Source organism: Polypterus senegalus, chromosome 11, assembly GCF_016835505.1.
Source record: "Polypterus senegalus isolate Bchr_013 chromosome 11, ASM1683550v1, whole genome shotgun sequence".
Classification (NCBI taxonomy): domain Eukaryota; kingdom Metazoa; phylum Chordata; class Cladistia; order Polypteriformes; family Polypteridae; genus Polypterus; species Polypterus senegalus.
The window spans coordinates 36,137,676-36,162,365 of record NC_053164.1 but is presented as its reverse complement, the minus strand read 5'-3'; the positions used below and the strand labels follow the sequence as shown (position 1 = coordinate 36,162,365).

The 24,690-nt window shown below is 36.8% G+C and overlaps 1 protein-coding gene across 2 annotated transcripts in view; it reads left to right on the top strand.

The window, feature by feature from the left end:
- Positions 1–24,690, top strand: part of slc23a2 (solute carrier family 23 member 2) — a 138,587-nt gene that overhangs the window by 19,190 nt on the left and 94,707 nt on the right. For both annotated transcript variants that reach the window (XM_039768362.1, XM_039768363.1), the window contains exon 2: positions 22,912–23,241. In XM_039768362.1, coding sequence (XP_039624296.1) covers positions 23,137–23,241 — 105 coding nt within the window. In that variant the 5' untranslated portion in view covers positions 22,912–23,136. The remainder of the gene's footprint in view (positions 1–22,911; positions 23,242–24,690) is intronic.

Below are 24,690 nucleotides of genomic sequence, written 5' to 3'. Positions count from 1 at the left end.
GAAATACATGATTTTAACATGAAGAAACGTGCATGCAACGCAGGAGATTGGGCCGTTTCACAACCACCTATACATTGTGTGTGTGTTTATTTGATGCCTTGGGCAGTGTTATGCCCTTCTATAGCTTAGTTTAATCCTCATTTCCCCATATTTGAAAGTGATCCTACCTCCAGGCACCATAGTTTTCTTTACACTTTAAGCTGTCTGGCAGATTTAAGTTGATCTTCTTTTACGCGTTGTCAGTGTGACACGTGATAAACTGATGTTCCCTCCACTACTCCTTGAATAGACTGCAGCTTCCCAAGATCTTGTAATTGCATAAAAATTCAAAAAGTAGGTTAGTGAATTTATTTATAAAGCAGACAGTTTTCCCCAAAGCCTGTTAAAAATGAGGGAACTAAGACAGTATTAAACCATAGGTACTATATTTCATTGTTTAAGGTTTAGTTCATTACGTACTCTAACAGAATGTGTCACCCTGAAATCTTCATCTTCAAGGTAGTTGAAAGATCTTCTTGCAAGAATCAATGAAATAATACATTGACTTGCACTTGCAGAAGAATTCAAATAATTACAGACACAAAGGACAGGCAGCATTCATTCAGTAGCAGCATTAATGCTGGTTTGGACACTGTAGTCCAGTATGAAGAAGTTTAACTGCTGCTCTGTAGCTCTGCACCATTTTCTGCATTATCCTAAGTTTACTTCAGTGCTACTAAGAAGAAAAGGTAATAGAATATTAATCTTTTGTTTGAGGATTGATGGAGAGCCAAAAGTGGTTCAGTTACAGAAGTACTGCAAAGAAAATGTTTTAAAACGAACACGTATACAGTCATGTGAACAACCAAGTACAACCTCTTTTGGTTTTGTGGTTTTACAGATCAGGGCATACATAGCAACAATTACCTTTTCCTCACCAATGTCATAGAACTAAAGGAGGAGAGATTTATTTTTTAACAATATTGTACCTAATTTGTTTTATTTCTAAAATTGTATGCTAATTACACAATGTCTACCAGGAATTGTCCATAATTTTTTAATAATAGAGTTGATTACAGTTTCATATCTATGAGAAGCTACACTCAGAAAGCACTGGAATGAGGGCTGCTCTTTTCAGAGCTAGGTGAATCCTATATCTAACATCAGTGATAGAGTTATATATTACTCTGCTTTCCCTTTTTTATTTTTTATTGTGTAGTCTTTGTCAGAATGCCTCAAATCCCATACACTCACCCCTGGTCTATAAGGTATTGTACTTTGTAACTTCTCCCCCCCTTCCCTTCTACATGTATAACCTCAGGTAATAGAGTAAAAGACAAGCAGGAGTTAAATTACAACTTTAAATAGGGTGTTATTGATGATATTCATAAAATAAGAACAATAAGCAAAGTACATGTGAATATTGACAACCATACAACGTGATAAATGCTGATGTGTAGTTTCTGGTGGCACACACACTTTTGGTTACTTTAAATGTCTCTAGTTATTTCTAGCTTTCTTCAGGACGGGCCGCATCCCTGTCTCAATATGGCTGCCGAGTTGTGTTCCACATGGCAATGGTGTGACAGAGAAATGCTTCTTCATGGCTATGGTGTAAGAGAGAGAGGGGTATAGCAACCAATTTTATGCATTCTCTGTTCAAATCCTATGGCCTAAGGGCGTTGTGGTACAGAATGGCTTCTGATTCAAAACCAAAAGGCCAACTTTAGACCAATAGAATTCTGCTGCAACACATCATCCAGTTACTGGCTTGTATTCACACCTGCCCCCAAAAGCCATTTGTTGAGTGAAGCTTACCAGCTAGACAGTCTTGCTTTCCTGTGGAGGTTGGTTGAGGGAGTCCTGCAGGGAATCACTTGTCAAACTGGTTTTAGACATTTTTGCCCAACCCTGTCATAACATTCACTTCTTGAGTCAGTCCTAAAGACTCTTGGATTAGACATTAAAGCATCTCAATGAAATAAAACACGAATATTACATTTGTTTATTTGTAAAAAAAAAAAAAAAAGATATACAACATATTTATCAACTTTTATACAGATTTTCACACCACAACAATCAACTATGTTAATTTTCTGAAATATAAAATTGTTAACGAGCAATTAAAAATTGACTTAAAAAAATTAAAATTATGCAAAAACTGTAAATGGAGGTGGGAAGCTCATTCCCCCACCCAGGAGCTACATATGAAGAGTCTGAATTGAAATTGATGCAGTGGTGATATCACCAGATGCCATTAATCAGCAGGCCTGAGATGTGACATCAGCACTGCGAAGGGATAAACATGAGTGCCAGCACTTCTTGATTGTCCGAGATTGTGAAAAACCCTTGAAAGTTGATGTGAAAAAGTTAATTATTTAATGTTTCCTGGTAAAAGAACTTAAGTCGTGTTTTCTGACTTTAATTTAAGGTTTTATTTTGGATTTGATGGTGGATTGTTTTGTGATTCTGGTTTCAAACTTTTGCTTTTTTTAATGGTTAACATCTATTCTTCTGATGTTTTTCCCTTCTCATCTGCTAGTTGGTTCTATCTAGCAAAACATTAGCACGCTTTTGTAACAAACAGGAAATTGTAGGAAATTTGGGTTAATTTCCCATCCAGTACATTAAACTTTTTTTTAATTGAGCATTTCTGTCATTATTTTTGTGATGTCCCCAGACCACCTCAGGTAGGGTCATATTTGTGGCCACAGGCATAATTACTCACCAATACACTATTATTGCAGCCTGACTGAGCACAGTTTCTATGTCTTGAATTTGAAACTGTCCTCTTCTTAACTGTGGGATTACAACTGGTAAAAGAGAACGAATGGCTATGATCTAAATGGGAAGTGAGAAAGAAGCATCCATACGGTATGTATACCATGGATTTCTCTCATCCTGTGAAATTATCGCTTCCATTTCAAATGGCTGCAGTTCTCTTTGAATCTGTTCTGCCTAGCCATAGGTCTCTGGTCAAGCAGCTTCTCTCAAAGGTAATTGTGGGTCACTTAGTCAGACAAGTGTAAAGTAAAATTACCAGTGACATTTTGAAATAATACCCAGTCAATGGCAGGGAATGCAGCTATATTTGTATAAATAAAGTTTGCAGGGATGTGTTTTTGTGTTTTTATTCTGGCATTACTAAAATGGCTGTCATATTTTCAGAAAAATTGGAGTATAACTCAGATCTGATATTGTCAGGATTCAGCTGTCCATTAAATCCTAACAAAAGATGGCTAACTCTAAAGTTGTTTGGCTGAAATTGAATAACAGTCCAACTGAGGAAGCTCGTAGCACAACGATTAGCTACAATCTCAACTGCCTGTGATATGGCCTTTCATTTTGAACAACTACAGTTTCATGTAAGTCTTCTGTTTCAAAGCCAGATATCTCCAGTCAAACTGGTTCTCTCTTGGCCAAGGGTGGGTCGCTTGCTCAGAAAAGTATAAAGCAAAATATACAGGAATATTTTGAGGTAAAACCCAGGCAAGAACAGGAAGCATGACTAGTAATTTTAAACACTTCCAATATGTCACCTCTTAAACTCCATTTGCTTAAACTTAAAACACCTTATACTGTATCACATAGTGCTGAAATAAGTCTGCGAGAACCAAACTTAAGATTGCTTTCCACACGTGGCCTCACCAGTGCACGTCACTCCTCAGGGTAAGTATAACCTGTCTTGACTTCCAGTGCCATTGCTGTATGGAGTACATCATTCTTAAGGTTAATTGGCAGTTATAATAGTTGGTGTATGCTGGCTGGTTGAGGACACACAACTTTCAATGCTGAGTATATTTGTGTGGATTTGTGTTAACATTTTAGGACGAACCGTATAAATTGCATGGCAAACTGAAATGGTGGAGCTTCGACCTGCATTTGTCCAAGAAATGAATGAAATGAATTAACAGTTTGCTTTACATTATTAGAAAATTCAGTATGAAATGCTTTCTCGTTGTCGTTCAGTAATGAATAAACACGTCAGGTGCACATTGTGATGTAAACAGTGCAAATGCACCCACTTTGAACCTAATGATGCCCATTTGCACCCTTTTGTGTTTCCTTCATTGCTGAAGGCCTGATTTATCTGGTCAATTTCAACATCTCACTGCTGGACGATACTCCCCAGTGAGTTTGTCTCAGTTTTAAATGTGTGATTCGGTAGATCTCCCAGTTTCAGTTATTTACAGCTCTTTTATTGAAACATCTTCATAGCAGGAGAGCTACTAAGGGAAGACTGGTTATGTAATTAACAGACCAACTTCATTCTTTCACTTTCTGTCACTTTCAACATTGATCTCTATTGGAAGTTCCTTTGCATTGTTTTAGACACAAAGACAACACTTCTTTGTACATTTTTGTAAAACTGGAAATTTATTAACATGCCATGACTATTATATGACATGGAGACTCTATAGTTCAAGTTCATGCAGATGGCTGGCCTTCTGCTAGTTGTATGTAAATATTTGTTTAAACCAGGTAGAAACACTTCTTCTGTTGACTTTAACCTTGATTTTTTTCCAAACACTTCCCTTTAGAAACAGATGTGTATGTGTGTATGTATGTATATATGTATGTATGTGTGTGTATATATATATATATATATATATATATATATATATATATATATATATATATATATATATATATATATATATATATATATATTACAGTGTATATGTATATATAAAATATATAAAACCACAAAGTAACTGATTGCACAAACAGTCACACTCAACTCACACACACTTGTGCACACACACACACTCCATACATCATACCATTACATTATGTAGCTCTCTGGCATTTGTTTACTTTACTCAGAGTAAAACTTTTATTTTTTTAATATTAATAACGAAAGGAATGCAAGTAAGGAAATTGAGGTAAAACTATTTGTCTAAACTATTTACAAAAATTTTTGTAAATCTGAGAATTCTTTGGAAATAAGCCAGCTGTTTGAGCTGGGTGGAGAGTATTTATTTGTTTCTAGCTTCATAAGCAGTAACTGCTGCAGTTTTCAGTTTTAGCTTAGGTGTGCCATCTTTTAGGACAAGGGATCATTCCTAGCGTCCTATCTACCTGTCATTAGGAACTCATTCCATCATTGTATTTATTGTGTTTATTGTTCATTCCAGCTTAGATTATTTTAGGTCCTATTAAATATCTTCATATTGGCTTTCTTAGATCTCATTTCTCTAGATGTTAATACTGTTAATGAGTATTTGGCCCACCTGGAGACTCGGTTATCCCTTATTTGTATACTGTATTTGTATGCCATTTATATGTGTTTATTTTAAACACATTATCAGTTTTTTCTGCCTACCTGTCTGTCTGTCTAGTGGAATATTTATCTATCTGTTTACATTTACATTTATTTTCTTAGCAGACGCTTTTATCCTAAGCAACTTACAAAAGAGATCAACCTAATTGAGTAATAATCAGTCTGGTGGACTGTTTGAGAAGTGGTGTTACTGGACAGGTTACAAAATTGATCATCACAAGTGAAGCGCTCCGAACAAAATACAAGCTTGTTACACTTCCTAGGTTGCATAAACCTAACAACTAATATCAATTAGACAGAAATTTACCAAACAAATTTGAGAATTTTGAATGGAGGAGAACAACTCATTCCACATGTCTGGTAGCATCACTAGATGCCATTCATCAGCAGACCTGAGTGGTTGAGAAGGGACATAGGACCTCACAATTGTCTCCATATATATATGTGCTAACCTGTTGACTACTCTGTAGGCAAGCATCAAGGGTTTGCATTTAATACGTGCTGCTAGAGGAAGCTAATGGAGTGATCTCAAAAAGAGGAGTGACATGTGCCTGTCTCGGCTGGTTGAACAACAGCATTTTAGATCATCTGCAGTGACTTGGTAACACATAGTAAACATGGTAAACAGAGATTTGCAGTAGTCACAGTACCAAAGCCTGGACAAGTTGTGCGGTATTCTTTGACAGATACCATTTGATCTGGAGGTTGTTTTACAGAGTGCATCTACAAGACTGAGAGACTGTTGCAACATGGCCAGTGAAGGACAACTTTTCATCGATCAGCACACCAAGGTTGCTTACAGACTTGGCAATCATTAGTAATAATGGGCCAACTGTAACAAAGATGGAGTGAAAAATAGATGTTAAATATATTTTCAAATTTTATTTTGTTTTTTGGTAACTGTTATAAATTTCACATTTTTTAAAGGTATTACTAAGCAAAATTTCTTTATCTTTATGAATTGCCACTTTGAATAATTTTTTACCTTGCTAATTTGGAGTGGGGGTGGCATAGTGATGCAGTGGTTAGCTCTAGACACCCATCTTCCAGGCCCATCATTGGGCTTGTGGAGTTTGTAATTCATCCCTGTCCATGTAGTTTTTCTCTGTGTACATTGGTATCTTAAAATATTTGCAAAATTTGAATAGATCATCTGTAAATACTAAGGGGCTTTGTCCCCTGCTCGCTTCGCTCTCCAACCCCCGGCCTGCACTACGTGCAAGCCACTTAACATCTCTGCTGCCTCCATATGTGGATTTCACTTTCACCAAGCAACAAATCTTTTAATTCACGCAGATATGCCTTTTCATTGGAAAGAAACACTACCTTTCCCTGATGGCAATGCGAATTAGACAATCCGACTTAAAGTTTAAATTGAAAAGGATATTCAATCTCTTTTCGCTGTTCTGTTATTTCACAGAGTAATAATTTCCATTTGTTTGCGCTAATGCGATCTTTACTATCATTTTTTTGAGACTTTTGAATTTTAGTACTTTCATTATCTCTAACCTGCTCTGCATGTGTATCTCACCAATGGTTTTGAATTCTTTACAATGTTCTACTCTTTGCCTTTTATTAAATCTCTTGGCACAAAGTCTTGTCTCGCCAGACTTGAAAGTATCTCTCTAAAAAAGTCACGTCTTGTCCGAGGATTTTTTTATATAATAGAAAGATGTGTAGTAGTGTGTGCATATGTGCATGCCCTTTGAGAGACTGGTGTTCATTCCAGTTTGATCCTTGGGGTGGGGTGGGGGTGAATGGGGTTATTTTATGTTATTTGCTCCTGTTTCATTTTGGTACCATATACAGTAAAGACTTGATGTGACTTCCAAGGAGTCTGTAATGGAAAAAAACAAGTTCAGAAAATTTTACTTTTTAGGTTAATTGTAGCCTTACATTTCATACTTCACTTTCTAATATGGAGATCCACAATGGTTTGACCTTGACTCACTTCTTGTATTTTATTATGTTTTCTTGGCCTAGTCCAATTGCTTGCTAGTGGTGCTTAGATAATGATAGATGACAAAAGTTGCCTGTAACCGTGAAACCAAGTATAATTGTTCTGTTTTGTTTCTATTGTTTATCCTTGTGTAATCACAGAACCACATTGTAAAGCAGATTCTAAAATTTTCTATTGAGCACAGCAGCTAAAGCTATGACATAGAAGTCGTCCCTGGGATATGGTGCACCAGCTAGTGTGACCTTGTTTTTCAGCATCGGTTCTTTGTTGGTTTTATGAATTTAATATTGTCACTTCTAGACCAACTAATAACCCCGGATGGCTCAAGATTGTAAGAATTCTATTGAATACATCTATTGACAGGGTCTAAATTGATCACCTCTGTTACTGTGGTTTCTGTAGCAAGGGCTTGTTTGTGTAGTTTGCAGATCATTAGTTCAACTTACGTTATGTTCTTAATTGGACTTGGAAGACATCATAGTTAAAAAAGCTTTTTCTTTTAATAATTTAATTAGTTTAGAAAATATTCCAAAGGAAATCTCAGATGAATGTTTGATATATTCATGTTTCTAACTGGGAGTTGATAGGTACAGCAACACATTATACCAATACTTGGCTCAGGGTATAGTACAGTCTTTTTTTTTTAGGTTTTACACTATGGTATTATAAAATTTGCAGTTTATTTTTTTTTACTTGACTGAATTTTATATTTAAATGATATCCCAATAGACAAAAATGTCAGTGTGGTATACCTCATCAGAGAAAGTCTTGGCCCAATTCATTCCACGTAACTTGTTTAATAAAGGATATGGATTTCAAACCTGTCAGCATTGTCTATAGTAAGGCAGAATATTCACTTAATTTCACATACTGGTACATAGTCTGACCTTTGTGCTGGGCAAGTACTTTTGGGAGGTCAGACCCTCTCCTGGCAGATGTGTTGCAGAGTTTACTGGTACTAAAAAGTGCTCAGTTTTGAAAATGGTACTATACCAGCATTATGAAGCATTTGGAAGTCTTTCTACCAAGCTGTGAAATGGACCGTACAATCTGTCAGACAATTTAAAGCAAAGAAAAAGGGCAAAACTTTGTACTACAATGTCAAATGGCTTATGTTTGGAATATTGTAGCGATGTTGTGACAGACACGCAGTAACAAATCCCTCTGATTTCAATATGTTCCATTTTGAGTATCAGTGATTCCCATTAGTGTAATTAGCCATTCTCAAGTCCTACTAAACCTATTATAGGTGTCACATGGGGGAAGCGTGCAGAAAGACAGGAATAACAGAATCTACTTTGTCACAATGAGCCATTCTCTACAGAATGTAACACTGATATCTTTGTTTTTTGGTGCTATAATTATTAGTTTGCCTTTCTCAATATAATAGAAACATTGTATTAAATCTAGTTGATCCTATAATAAACTCATTTTTATAAACTGTCAATAAAAAGTGCATTTACTGCCAAACTGTGTTGTGATGGGCATCCTGAAGGTCATGATGAGTATCATCTTTGTTTGTCCTGAGTGTGCTTTACAACTTTTAAAGGAAACTTGGTGGCACTTTTTATAGATAGATAGATAGATAGATAGATAGGAGATGTGTGAGGACATATATAGCATATGGGGATGAAACATGAAGCAGATATATAAAGGTATGTGATGACAGTGATCAAGTGGATATGTATGAGTCTCTTTAAAGAAGAAAATAAACTAGTTTTGAGTTTGAATAAGGGTTGTAATGAAATAAAGAGTAATTGGTTTGTACACAAAAAGAATGATTAGGGCAAGACTAGCAAAGTGAAAGGAGAAGGAATGTAATAAAGGTGTGCAAGAACGCGACAGCAGATGACATGAGACGGGTGGCTTTTCCTCCGAGGCATGAAGCATGTCCAGTAATGTGAAAATGGGTGGAGAGGACTCACCTTGACAAACTGGCTGTTATATGCAAGCAAGAAGATTAATAAGCATAATTTGATACTAAGTATACCATTGCTACTGATGATTATAGCCTTCTAAATGCAGTATAGTACGTAAAACAAAAGTGTTTGTTTTGTCCATTATAGTCAGAAAATAGCAGGGCTGTTGACTAGGAACAATTGTGTGCACTTAAGACCGGGATTACAACTACTAAGTCCTTGGTGTAATTGTTTGAACACCAGCAAATATGATCTTCATTATGACAGATTTGAATTGTAGTAAAGCTCAAAGCATGTAGATCCTTATTTCTCTAATCTGAAAACTAATCCAGCAGTGCCTTATTGGCAGTCTTCTTGAAAGATAATATCTGGAGCATTAGTTAGTTGTTAGTATGACCAGGCTATATTTTGAATCACAGTTTATTAAAGCAGGCTTTTCAGCCATCAGGTAACTTAGAGAGTTAACTTAGAGAGCCACAAGAATAACAGAACATTTTCTAGCATGACAACAAGCTAGTTCATCAAGTGAGATTATTTGTCCTTCCATTTATCAGATCAAGGTGACTAAAGGGCACACTAATGCGCATAGTAACATCTTGTCATGCAAGGCAAATTCATAATTTATACTTAATGCCCAGAGCTCTGGAATGAAAGCTCCACTTCACCACCATGCCACCTGCATATTTTCTTACTTAGTAACTAATTGGAAATCAAAATTAAATTAGATGACATCAAACTCCTTGCGTAATTAAAATACTGTGTTTCATGTTTCCTACCTTCCACTTAAAAGGCACATATTGCATAATAACTGAGAATTTTGAGGCTTCCTTGCTGAATGAAGTGGGCCTGCTACTACAAACCGAGGATTTCTAAAATCTGAACGAGTCTTGAATGGGTGAAGTTGACAAGGTGCACTGGGAAACATAAACACATGCTGGTGTTTCTCACTGATGAAATAACCCAAATTTTCTATAACCTACTGTATATAGCATACTCTGAAACCACTCCTGTCCAGCACAGTTTGTACATCAACACCATTTAAACATTTTATGTTCTGTGTATTGTACTGTATTGTATTGACACCCACTGCACGCCCAACCTACCTGGAAAGGGGTCTCTCTTTGAATTGCCTTTCGCAAGGTTTCTTCCATTTTTTCCCTACAAGTGTTTTTTCTTGTCTTCTTAGAGAATTATGGCTGGAAGGCTGTCCAGAGATAGGGGCCTGTTAAAGCCCATTGCGGCACTTCTTGTGTGATTTTGGGCTATACAAAAAAATAAATTGCATTGCATTTAATAATGGGATTTTCCAGGTTGGGTAGTGACACTGCAAACTGCTTTATCCTCTTTTCTGGCCACATGTCCAATCCACTGCTTTATTGTTTATTAGAGATTGATTTTGCCAGTGATTGCAGTACTTCTTTATATTCCCTGCTTTGTGCCCCAGTAAATACAAATTATCATCAATGTACTAATAATCCAATTGCCCTTAATTCACTCAGAATATGGAACCAATGTAGGAAACACTTTAAGACAGAGAAGCTCTTATGTGTTGCACCTCTACATAACAACCACCCTTTTCTACCCTATCAAACATACAGAGTATTTAATGTTTGGAAAATGTCTTGGATTAATTCACTAAGAGATTTGTACATATATAATGCCTTTGTAGCCTACAAACAATTAAGCTTGAAATTTAACTTCTCATCTACATAAGTTTTGAACTACTTTCAAATTAGAAACTTGGCTAAAAGGAATCTGCCCAATTTTCCTCTCCTTCTAGCTTTTTCTATTCCAGAAGAAATACTGGTGAGTCTTAAGGACTCGGATAGCATCTGAACATTTATAAAAATGTTTTAAAGTCCATTCCTTTCAAAGATCCCAGGGTACGGTGGGGATAAGATCCTTCACTTAATATTTCAGTAAAGGAGTAGAAGGTAGCTATGCACAGAGTACATTCTAGCTCCATATGTGCAAAGCACTCAATCATTCAACTAAAAATCTTTTATCGACTGCATTTATCTTCAACTTGTGAACGTTGCCATCGAGCCCCAGCTTCATTGGGCCGCATATTTTGGGCGTGTACCAAACATCATTCTGGACAAAAATCTTTAAATGCCTTTCAGACAGCCTTGCTGTCACAATCTCTCCTAATCCACTAACAGCTGTGTTTGGTGGACTCCCAGATGTGGTTACAGTGGAGAAGGACAAACTGTAATTTTGACATACCTTGCTTAATGGGAGGAATTCTAACACCTCTTTTAAGTCAGTGGGTAACTGATATTAGCAGAAATTGGAAAAATTTAAATTCTCACTTAGAGGATCTGTGCAAAACGTTTTTAAAACCTGGCAGGATCTAATCAATAACATTTTAAAATAAGCATTTAAAGTGAAGAAGTAGATTCTCTTCTCTTATTTATTTTAATTATTTTTATTTATTTATTTACTTACTTATTTTTCCTACTATTAAAGTTTGGCCAAGCTGTCTTTCTCATGGGTGGAGGTTGATTTGATTTAAACTTAGTTTTGTAAAATTTGACTTGCTTGTATGGAATGTTAGTTGCTTTTACTATCTGACTTGTTACATCATTGACATCATGATTTGGGCATGTGGTGCAAAGAATATTTGGGTGAAGAAATGCATTATGATGCTAATAGAGTAGATGAGGCCAAAGAAAACATGGTTGGAGATGATGGCAGATTACATGTGAAGAATGGGTCTAACCCCAAAGAATACCCAGGACTTTGGAGATTGGAGGAATAGGAAGCTAGGCAGGGGACTGGCTAATGTGGTCATACCTGAATTAAAGCTACTAAACCAGTTATGATGACATACCTTTGTCAGATGCTTATGATTCTATTATGATGAACCACTGTTTTAATTTCAATATGTTTTAGGGCAGTGCAGACAAATAGCATGCTTTGTTTATTTTGACATCTGCTTTGCCATTCAGATTATTTATCTTCTTCATTTTGCAACTCACCTGAAAAGCTCTGCGTCTTGTACTTTACCACTGCTTTTCTGGATAAACCATGAAGAGTCTCCTCATCTGCTAACTTTTCACAACCATACCTTCTTGTCTTTGTCAGTACCAATATGAGCACAACTTGGCAAAGTGCTTAGTACCACTAGATGAAGATGCTAGCAGTATCTTCAGTTCCAGTGCCCTTCTGGGCACTATCTGTGTGGAGTTTAAATGTCCAGTGTTGTGAGTTTTACTTAAGGTGCCATGTTTTTTCTTCTGCATACTAAAGACATTCACAGAAGGATAATGGGAGCTTCTAAACTGCCCTCCTATGAGTGAGTTTGCCCTTTGGAACACTGGCTCCTTCTGCAGAGTTGGCTCTTGCCTTGTATCTAGTTTTTTAGGCTCCTTTGTCCTCATCTGCATTACGCAGCCTGAATCACACCTAAAACCATTCTCACATGTTTTTTTTTTTTCCTCTCTTGTATCATTCACACCTTCCCTTGTCCCATGCCTATCTAAGCAAGTCACTATAAAGTCTATGACCTGGACATAATGAAGAGAACTATAGAAGATTTGCTGGATTTAGTCTCTGCTCCAATAAGCCCACAAAGTAGGAGAGTAATGTACAACTTAAAGCACTTTGCATGAATGCTGGAAAATATCATACACCTAAAATTAGATCTCTGAAAGATTTCTAGTAACGTAGTGATCTCAACTGAGGCCTACCTGAGACCTTAAGTGTTTCCGTTATTTGTGGCAGTTGGTGCCTTACTTGAATGACTCATGGGGGGATATTGCCAGCAAAGGACTGAGGAAGAGTGTAGAAAAGGGGAAAAAAAACCTCTTGATGTCTTTTTGCTTAGTCATAAGACCCCAATAATATGGAACAGTGCCATTTTGATTTTTTTTTTTGTCATAAACAAAGAAACTTTTGAGATCACATAATACATGGGAACTTTCTTCTGGGTCTTATCTGTTTATTTTTATTTATTTTCTGTAGACTTCTATATAAATTCAATCTTAGTGATTACTTAGAGAGGTGTCTTCTCCTAATCATTAGTTACATGCTTGACAGACAAAGTGATGACATTAAGTTAGATTAGTGTGGACTGTGTACTTGAATTACAACAATAGTTTTACAGACTTTAGAGTTCTTGTATTCCAGAGTGTAGTTATATTGGAAGAGCATCAAATGTTAGACGTTTGGGTATTTGTGTGTCACCTGATTTCAGCTGAATAAGCCTTTACTTAGAAAGTTAGAAGTGCCTATCCATCAATTCTTTGACTGAACCAGCATTTTCCATCAGCAGGATTACAGGCAGCTAGTTTATTCATGTGTTATTGGATACAAAGAAGGAGCTTCCCTTAAATGACACTTAGTCTCTCACTGATCACAATCCTGCACAAACGCACCTGCACTCCTAGATGGCCACCAGTTAGTCTTGCATCTCTGGGTGAGGAAACATTCAGAGCACCAGGTGAAAAGCAGCAAAGTGTACAGCCAATATTAACTAGGAAAGAATTGAGTGTGTACGACTAAAGTCAAACCATCTTAGTTATAAAAATCAGTGTAGTAAAGTTAGTCTAAAATCCAAATGTTTTTCTGGAGGTGCAGGACTAAGCTGTATGAAGAAGGTTGATCAAACACATTGAGCCAACATACAAGTGGGAATAAACAAAGAGGAAGAAGAAAAAAAGTGATTCAATGTTGTGTAACTGTAAAATATGTACATTTCCAAGGGGTGAATAATTTTTATAGTCACTATAGGTCCAAAGAAATCCAAAGTGTTTGGCCGTCAAGTCAAGCTAAGTATTCACGCTTACTGTTACATTTGCTAAAAGATGACACCCAGTACTGGAAGCACCTTCTCATCTTCACTGGTGAACCTGTTCCAGATGAGCAGCCTGTCTTGTTAGAGTGGAAGAAGCTCTTGCTGTTTTGAGCTTACCTGCCATGTGCCTAGTGAGGTCACCAGGGAATGCATGTTACTGCTGGGCTATTAGTTTTCCATCCCACACCAGCTCAGATGTGGTGAACTTGTATAGATATTTGCATGTGTTTTGGAATTGTGTGTAAAGTAATAATATTTCATTTCCCTTGTCATGGTGCTGTGCTTTGCACTAACCATTTTAATTTTCCCAGGCGCTCATGTTAATATTGTAATGAGATATGGGATTGTGAATCCCCTACATTTAAGGGCTTTATGCAAAATAAAGGAAAGACACAGAACACCCCATAGGTTCTCTCACATACCAATGCTGCACTTCAAACATATGTTATTAAATTAGTGAGGAGTGGCATATTTATTGGATTACACACTGTACCATAACATTGTAAATATTTCAAAGAACCCATACGTCTTCATTGAAAACTCTTTATAGGGACGAAAGGTAAAACCTGTCCTAGTCAGTGTGTACTGCCGTGATATATGAGCAGCTTGTAAAATGCCTTAATTCTAGTGAAACACCAAGCAGGCCTTTGTGTGTAATTAGCCTTAAGGTACCATTTACTTTCTAAGAATAGTGCTGAACTGACACTTACTGGCTTGTGTACTCTGTGTTTGTTTTCTACTCAGTCTGTTTGATAGGCTAGATAAGAAGGTCACAGTGAGCTTCTCCTCTTTCCTTCCTGATGTAAACTGGGTCTTAGTGTCCAGGCATGGTCAGGTTTGATGGTGAAGTTGTTGTCCTCCAGTCAAATACGTGTCATTGATTTAGTTCTTACTGCAGGTGTGTTTTGTTAGCATTGTTGACATCGCTGTTTAAGTGTAAACAGTTCCTTTGTGTGAGAGAAGAATTTCCTGGTATTGTCTTATCAAAAATCAGCCTTTGTACTGAAACAATATCTTTAAAAATAGTTGGTCTAAAAAATGGTTTAATTATAAAATGTTTTAGTAAAAAATATTAAGAACAATGCTTGAACACCAATGAGAGAGCAATTATAAGGTAAAGAGATTTCTCTTTGACATTGTTGTAGTTATGAACATGACACTGCTGTTTTTTGTACAGACTATTCATATCAGCTGAGTTGCTATTAATTTTCAAAGATCAACTATCATTTCAAAGATTTGTATGTGTTAGTAGAGTATGCTTTTATTCTTGCTTTTAGTAATTTTCATTTGTGAAATAATTATGCCATGTGCACCACATGCTTGCAAAGCCTTGAAATCCAATCCAGAGAAATGTACATTTGGTAGAAATCAAGCAAAGACACTTTGGAAAACTTGTTTTTAAGTTCACAATTCCCCTGGCGTTGAGTTACTTCCAGTTGCGCAACTTCCGGAACCTCATCCATATTAAGAGCAAAAGGAGATGGGGGGAAAAAAATTACAAAGTGTGTCTCATGGTGTATAAATTCCTGATACTGAGATTCAAATTCATGATGAAGGATGCCACCTGAGATGCTTATCTGATTCAGTTTTGAACACTGATCCTTACAATTGGGAACATGTACAGGTTTCGCTGGTTGTGGTGTACTCAAATTATTTATTGTAAAGTTTGAAGAAGGAGAAAAAGTAAAATTAACAGTGTTATATCAGATTTGAAATCAGCTCACCTGCAAAGCCATAACCTTCCTCTTCTGACATGACAACAAGGCTTTTTTTGGTATATGTGTTATACATTTCCTGAAAGCACAGTCAGGATGCTTGTGTTGGTAAGTGGATTTTACTCCTTGCCTCATCAAACGCTGCTATAGGAATGGCCTGTTTTGATCGATCCACTACTGGAAATCGGATCTCTTTCTAAGATCCTTCTTTGTCATTTGTAAATGCCACTCTTTGTTTTGATTTGTGAACAAATCTGGAGTCACACCTGAAGTTCTGTCTTCTGGGGGAGTGCTGCCAACCAAATCAATCATTGATAAAATTGTTCATGTGCAGATTCATATTCTTTAAAAATACACAAGCAAGGTAAAGGAAAGTGAGCCACTAAAACATACACAGGTCAGGTCAGGGAGCATGCACAGGAACAGCGCATTGCCACGCCCATCACACAACGAAACAGCTCAGAATCCCTTTTGGCAACCCACCAGGCAGACACATGGTCCATTCCCACCCTTTGGAAATGACCATCTATCTGCTGTAGCCAGGTGTTACGTGGGTGTCCCTATGGCCTGGTCCAACCACTCGGGTCCTCAAAGATGAGGATCCTGTGAGCTGGATCACCCTCTGGGAAATGCGCAACATTGCTATAGTGCTGTAACTGATGCTTCCTCACAATGTCAAACCAGCGGTACCCAAGGATTCTCAAGTCCTTGGGTACCACTGGTAAAACACTTAAGCAATACAGATTTGTTCACTTATTTTTTTGTATGACACAGCATTATAACTTACTACAGTTAACTGGCGTAAGATTTGTATCATTTTGCTGAAAACACTTCACGAGGGTTGAAATATTTTAGTTTTTTATTTTTGAGAAGCTCATGGGCTGAATGGGGCCTGTGAATTGTAGTTTGCCCTTCCCTGGTATATGCTGTACAGTATATAGTGTATAACTAGAAGGTATGTAGAATTAGGGTAAATACAATGGGTATAGAAAAGAATCACCCCCATCAAAATATTCTCATTTTGTTGCTTTTCACCCATTTCATTTTCAAGTGAATGTAATGAGATGTCAAGCAAAATGAAGCTTTTGAGGCACCTTCTTGCCTGAAGAAGGGGCCTGAATTGCCTTGAAAGCTTGCATATTGTAATCTTTTTAGTTAGCTAATAAAAGCTGTCATTTTGTTTGACTTCTCACTACATTCATAATGGCTAACACGGTACAACACCCTAATACCCTGAACTGAAGATACACACAAGCATATTTTTTCAGATGTATTTGCTCAGTGCAACATATAAAAGCAAAGTAAAATATATAATAGCAACAGTTCAGAAAAAAAATTTAAAAAATCGGAATCACTGAGATGGTTAAAGGATCATCCCATTCTTAAAAAATACTTATAAACACAATCCGATGTAACTAACCACCTTCTCCATTGCACACCAAGCTAACTGGTTTCCTGTGGTCAATTGGTATCATTTTAATTAGTTTAGCATAAAAACAGCTATTCCGGAATATTCTGGTGCTTGGAAGTGCAACTGAAGCCAAAACCAACTATGTGTGGCAAGGCACTGTCAAAAAATCTCAGTGATAAAGTTTTGGACATGCAGAAGTAAGGAGATGGATACAAAAAAAATGCAATGGCTTTATCAATTCCTATTAGCACAGTAAAGTCCACAATCAAGAATTGGAAAGTGTTTGGTACTACTAGGACCCTCCCTGTATGAGGTTTTCCCTATAAAGTGGATGAAAGAGCGAGGAGGAAACTGGTCAGAGATGCTACCAAGAGGCCTATGGCAATTTTGAAGCAGTCAACCAATGCTCACCATCCAATGTGATGGAGCTTGAATACTTCTGTAAAGAAGAGTGCACAGTATAAATGTGCACAGTTGGTAGAGACGTATCCCAACAGATATATGGCTTTAATCAAAGCAATAGGTGGTTCTTCAAAGTACTGATACAGGGGATGATCCTTTAACCATCTTAGTGATTCTGTTTTTTTTTTCTTCTGAACTGTTATTATATTTTTCTCTTTCTCACTGAGGTGGTTGTATGTGCATTGCATTGACACTTTCTGCAGGTTTGTCTCACAATTGGCATAAGATATTAAAGTATTTTGTACATTACTATTACTGAACAAGTATAACGAAGCCACTTTGACATTTTAACTAATATACAAAAGCTGATGCCACTTTACATGGCTTTTTACTCCGGGGACATGCCAATCTCATCTCCAGAGTATGTCAGATTACACAACTAGAAATGATAGATGGATACTTTATTAATCCCAAGGGGAAATTCACATAATCCAGCAGCAGTATACTGATACAGAGAAACAATATTAAATTAAATAGTAATAAAAATGAAAAAATGAAAAAGCAGACAATAACTTTGAGTAATGTTAGCATTTACTCCTTCGGGTGGAATTGAAGAGTCTCATAGTGTGGGGGAGGAACGATCTCCTCAGTCTGTCAGTGGAGCAAGACAGTGACAAAAGTCTGTCACTGAAGCTACTCCTCTGCCTGGAGATGACACTGTTCAGTGGATGCAGTGGATTATTCATGATTGACAGAGTATGTCAAATTACATAATTACATAATTGTGTGATGACTTTCTAGCATAGTTTCACATTTCCAAAGTATTACGAGGTTACCTCTTTTTGTGACAGCCAATAATGTGCAGCCTGATGGAGACAGTGCTTGTGTGAAGGCTTTGCAATTGTGATGCATTTAGCTGCAATCTTGGCCCTTTTTTTTCTATTCTCTTGTGGTATCATCAGCCCGACAAATCACTTCTTTTGTCAGGTTAAAAAAACACTTCTGTTCCGTATTCCACATAGCTGCACTGTATGCAGTGTACTTCCTGGTGAGTACACATTGTTTATAATCTCTGACCTGCACACAAGTCCACCTCAGTGACTTGAGACAAAGTCAAACTTGTTTGATTTTGTTGAGGCGAGTTGAAAACTGAGTTGTAATATATGTCAAACTAAAAGACTGGTGGTCATGGGAGTGTGCCATGAGTGCTTCTGACTCATTTGCATTATGAAAATGTGATTGAAAATTGCTGGAAAAGATTAGTGGTGTGACATGGCTTTTTGATACAATTTAAACCCTGGCTTCTAGAGGATGTTTGCAGGTTGCTGTAGATATCTGTGAATCTGTCACCCCTGAAGCAATTTCTTAACAATACAAATCTCTTTACTTAACTTTCCAATGCTTCAGTTGTAACAAAGGGTATGTAGAAAACAAGTTTATGTATATGTGTGTCTATAAATTATATTCTTGATGTAAAGCACATTTCAATAATGTTTCATTTGAAAGGTGCTGCAGTCAAAGTCAAACAATAATATTTTATACGTGTAGCTGCAGAGTCTTGAGTCTAAATCTCAGCCTGTTGTTGCCTGTATGGAGCTAACCTGTTCTAAATGTCTATGTGGCTGTTTCTCCAGGCACTTCCCCATACATTCAGGTTAGGTTATCTGATGACTCAAAGTTAGTCCCATATGAACCATCATCCAGCCAAACCTGCTAGCCGAGGCTTTGGCCCATAGTCTCTGACCTAGATTTAAGGTTTGATGATAAAGCAGTATGTCTTTAGGACCCTTTCAAATGGAAAGAAACAAAAGTAAATGCATGAAAAACACACAAATTTACATTACGTTATTATTAGTCTGTTATTTTATTTAATTATTGTACACCAATCTGTAAAACATGTCTACAACACAGTATGTCTTGTAGCAATGCGCTTTATTTTCTCCCCTAATTTCTGGCAATGAAGTACATTGAGTAGGGTCTCCCATTCATTGAGTTGTGATATGTGAACATTCAATTTTATGATTTGGAGTTCATCACATTAGTCCGTGGGTCACAAAGAGAATATTGTTAAATGTTGTATTTTTATTCACAGATATCCATACTGGATATGTGCATTAGCTGTGATTTAGCCTAGTATTTTGTATGTAGGACTTACCATTAAGCTTCAATAAGTTAACCTTCCATAGAATGTTTAATGTAAATTGGACACTTTTTAGTGGTAGTTGGGAACCAACAAGATGACCACGAAGACAGTCTCTATATCAGTGTTTTGTTTTTTGATGTTAAAAATAAAAATGTCATTTCTCCCCACATTTTCAATGAAATGTATTGGAGAAACACAATCTTTAATTAAGCAGCACAGTTTTGTTGTATATGTTAAGAACTGTTTGTATTTTTAGTGTACACAGTACTAGGGTGTTATAATGGATGTAGTGAGAAGTCAAGCAAAATGACACCTTGTGGAAGATGCCAACCCGTACCACCATCAGAGACGCAGACTACCAATGCCCAGAACACACACTTTTAATTTTTGTTTCGTCTGCACACACAATATACAGTATACCAATCGCCACAATAAACTCACAGTGCTTTTCTTTTACTTTCTTTCCTTTTATCTTCTCCTGCCACCTCTACTCCTCTCCCGCAAGCTCTGTTCTCTGTCTCCTGACTCCGGCTCCTCGAATGGAGTGTGGCGGCCCCTTTGATGTTGCACCTGGATGTGCTTCTGGTGCAACCTGATGAATCTACTGCAGCACTTCCTGGTCCAAGGCTCTGGGACTGTCCAAGCCCCCCCTGGCGGTGGCCACAGTACCCAACCAACTGGTGTGAGCTTCCAAGCTCCTGTCCTGTGGCCCTGATGCACACCAGGGGGAATGCCTTCTTGTGTCCTAGGGAAGGTATTGCCTCTTTCCCTATCCTTCAACTCTCAAGGCGTCCCGATGGGGCAAGGTCCCCAGTCGTCTGTCACAACATTGTATTGGCTAACTAAAAAGATTACAGTATGCAAGCTTTTGAGGCAACTTGGGCCCCTTCTTCAGGCAGATATAATCAATTAGTGTACACAATAAAATAATTAGCATCAAATAAGAGAAGAAAGTGCTAATGCTTTCATATTCAGTAAATAATTGTGTAAATTGATGTGATAGAGGAATTTGCTATCCATTTCAGTGAATACTTTTTACAAATTGCGAGATTACAATAACACATAAGAGTGTGATTCCACAAGTCCAATGCATTCTACTCTTAAGGTCATGATCTTGGCATGGTGGACAAGCTTGTATGATCTAGGAATCCATAAAGTTAAGTTGCTTGAAGCCTTGTGCTCTTATTAGGATTGATCTTGGCAAAGCAGTCTTGAAGGAGGGGTAAGATAAAGAGCAAACCAAGAACAGACTTCCATCTTGGCTGACATTGTAATTATGAGTACCTTTCCCATAACAGTAAAGCAATGGAGCATTGCCAGAAAGTGACATGTGAGGTAAGTGTCTGGTGGCTTAGTGACACATATAATACATGCTCAAGAAGTCACATAAGTCTCTGTTTAATTGCACCAATTGTTAGGTAAAGCATGTAAGCCAAGGGTTATAATCATGTGGTGTTAATCATGTGAGATTAAGAATTCTAGATTTTGGCAACTGAACCAGTCTGAGATGGAATTGGAGTAAATTTCAGAAATAGACAAGTACTGGCTAAAAGTAGTTCGACTCCAGATATAGAGCTTTGTCCTCTGAAAATTTGTTTTTTTCAGTTTATCGTAGTCTCTCCTTAAGTGCGGCTCCATATTTAAGAACCTGGATTGGTATGGTCATAATCAGTAGCCCTTGGCTTAATACTTTTGATTTGAAGTAGATACCAGTGGACAAAGAGGGTCACCTCAATCCGACTTCAAGTATTAAAGAAGAAAATTGTTGTTTAATAGACTTAGGCCTGCTGATAATTTGGAGTATTTGGCTTTCTTGACATCAGTGAATTTGATGTTTCGTAAGGTATTTACTGCCTTTTGGCTGTGTAGCCCTTTTTCATTGCTAGAGAGTGGAGATGAGAAACAACCCGCCTGGTTTGTATCAGTGTGGTCAGCTTTTACTGGATTTTTGTACTAGTCATTTACAGACCATACTTTCCTATATTTAAACTAGATATACTAGTATTTAACTTTGATTCAATTAACTTAATAAACTTACTGTTTATATGATTAATTGAAATTTGGTTACTTATTTGGTTAAATATTGGTCACTTAACTATACAAAATGAGGGTGTTCTATAAGCTATTCAACAGACTGTTTAGCTGTAGAGCCACAAAGGAAGCATGCTAAATGGTGCTCGGGTTGAAACATTTCAAGTGGTAAACTTGGTAACAAATTGTATAGTAGTATGCTGCAATAAAAAAATAAATCAATAGCTCACTACCACACACAAAAGAAACATGCTGTTTGTGAGATCAGACTGCAGAAACCTAGAAGTTTGACAGAGAAAATCAGATTTTGAGTGCGTTCTGGTTAACAGAACAAGATACTTGTTATCATACAGAGTGGGTCATGGCAAAGGCTTTCAACAGCTTATCAATCATCTTTAGCCAGGATACCACAATCCATCTAGAGGTCCTATCACGAGTTGTGTAAATATTTAAACTAACAGACACAAAAGCTATCCGCAGCCAGTAATGTAAGCTTGCAGTCACAACCAACCGTTGCACTGTTCTAACAACTGAGAGATGTAAGATTGAAAACTGAAATTAATTATACTACAGGCGTAAGATGTTCCAGATTGACGTGCATCTAACCGCTTTGCCAAGAAGCTAACTGCTACCATGTAGAAGTACAGGGAGTTGTAGGCAAAGTGGTTGTATGCCTTTATGAAAATGCATGCATGGTGGCCTGCTCATTCACCCACTAGTCTGAATCTGTTCTCCATAGTATGTTTTGCTGATAGACTGCAAATTGCAAACATTGATGGATATAAAATGCATCTCAACAATGTGGAGGCTACCTGAGTATAGAACAGGAGCATCTGTGCCATTGAAGTGATTGTTTAGCGGCCGGAATGACACATCAATATCTTTGTATTTCTTAAAAAAATGGCAAAAACCCTTTACAGTAATGAAGGGATAAAACATGTAACGTTCTCAATGCTGAAAATAATTCTTACATGCATAGAACATAAATGAAATTTTATTTAGGAAATTCATATTGTGTTATTTTCAGTGTTGTTAAGCAGAATGTCAGTTTTTAGAAATTAGCTGTTAATCAGTTAGAGGTGGTTGACTATCAATTATGACGTGATTCAAATTTGCATTCCAAATTTAAACATACATGTGAATTTGTTGGAAGAGTGTGTAGATACCTAACCAGGAAAAGTGGGTGGAAAGAGACTTATAAATTTATCACTGGTAAGAAATAAATTTGTGTATGTTTTGGGTTTTAATGCTCTTTTTTGTGTTTTGTAGGGCTGTTCATTTACAACAAGCAACACTTAAAGTGCCGGACCATGCAACAGTTGGCACTCAGCATCTTCAGATTTTTTGTGCACAAATAGGACAGCCAAAAGAGAGCCCTGGCGTATATACAGAATCCTATAGGAAAAACAAACAACAACAAAGCATCAGTTGTTCATTTCTGGTATTATTACTCTGAAGTCTGAAACTAGTTGGCACACATTGGTTCTAACAGAAATGGGTGTCGGCAAGAACACAACTTCGAAATCTGTGGAATCTGGTGCAGGAGCTGAAGGCAAATATGAAGAAGAATCCAAGCACTCCTCTTTTTACCCCATACCGGTGAGTTAAAATATTACTAATAATTCTTTCTTCTTTATTTCAAAGATTACCTATAGATAATGAATTGATAATTCTTTGTGTGTCAGGAAGCTTAGAAAAAAGATTTTCACCAACTGGAAATGATACATCATGCATTAGCTTATGATCAATCACTGCTGGTAAACGGTGTAGAGAGACTTTAGTTTAGGCCTTAATATGGATAATGAGCACTCTTTTCTGAGATTAAATATTTTAGCTCTACAAAAAGGAAAATCACTTTTTGTAATACAAATTGCAAAAATATGCACTTGGGGAAAAATACTTTTTTTTTAACAAGGTCAGGTAAATACTTTATTATGTCAGAAGCTTCTTAATTCTTAGACTGAAGGACTTCACAAAAGTAATATTTAAAAGGTGTTTGTTAAATCTGTAGTAGATTAGGGTAAGGAACTATTGATGCTTATAGGAGAATAAATTATATACTAATAATAAAATGTGAGATGGATTAAGGTTCTAAATAATATGTGAAAAAAAAACTGATTTCAACACTGTATCAACTGAGACATTTAATCAAATTGAATGTGTACCCTAAATAAATAAAGTCTTGGATGATAATAATGCAGAACTGCTACAGCAATAGAATACATTATTTGCAGATTGAAATAAGTGTATCATAATTATTCAATGATTTGTAACAGGCAAATTTAAGTGGGAAAAACAGTTTTTAAAGTTAATATATTAGAATAGTGTGTTGCCATTCAGAGACTTTTGTGATTTATTTATTTGTTTTATCCATTGCCAGTATTTTAACACACAGAAATTATTGTGCCAGCTGCAGTTTCCGCTAGGGTCTGGTCTGTTCTGTTCAAACGCCCCCATACACCAATCTCTTAAGTCAATTTACATTTTTGTACAGAGCTCTTCAACATTTCTATACATAAACATACAAGTTATGTCATGAAAAACTAAAATCCTCTAACATTGTAATTTAGGTATGGCCAGTTGCCAATGAAGCAAAGTTAATTCTCCAATAAACAACATTCGCAGAAGAAATAAAGAGTTGGTTGTAACAGACAAAGTCAAACTTCTGCTGCCCTAGGCCAGTTTTGGCCATCCACTTCCTCTTGGGCATTACACAATGTCATACAGTAAATATCCCAAAGACTTAAAAGAACACTGTACCCCTTTGTCATTAAATTTGAAAGCATTCAGTATCTTTGGTGTCACTATCATCATCTGCCTTTGTTTCACTCACTTGGTAACATTTCAAACAGATCCATGAAGCTTCTGCTATCACCTTATTTTTAAATGAGTAGAATAATCTCTGAACTGTAAAAAAGAAATTCTTTCTCCCTCACACACTTACTTATCAACTTCTCATGTGTCTTGTTGAGAGCTACACTGCATAGGAATCTTATTTAAAGGACAGTGATTGTCAAGTTGAAAGCTTTATCTGAGGACTCCATTGCT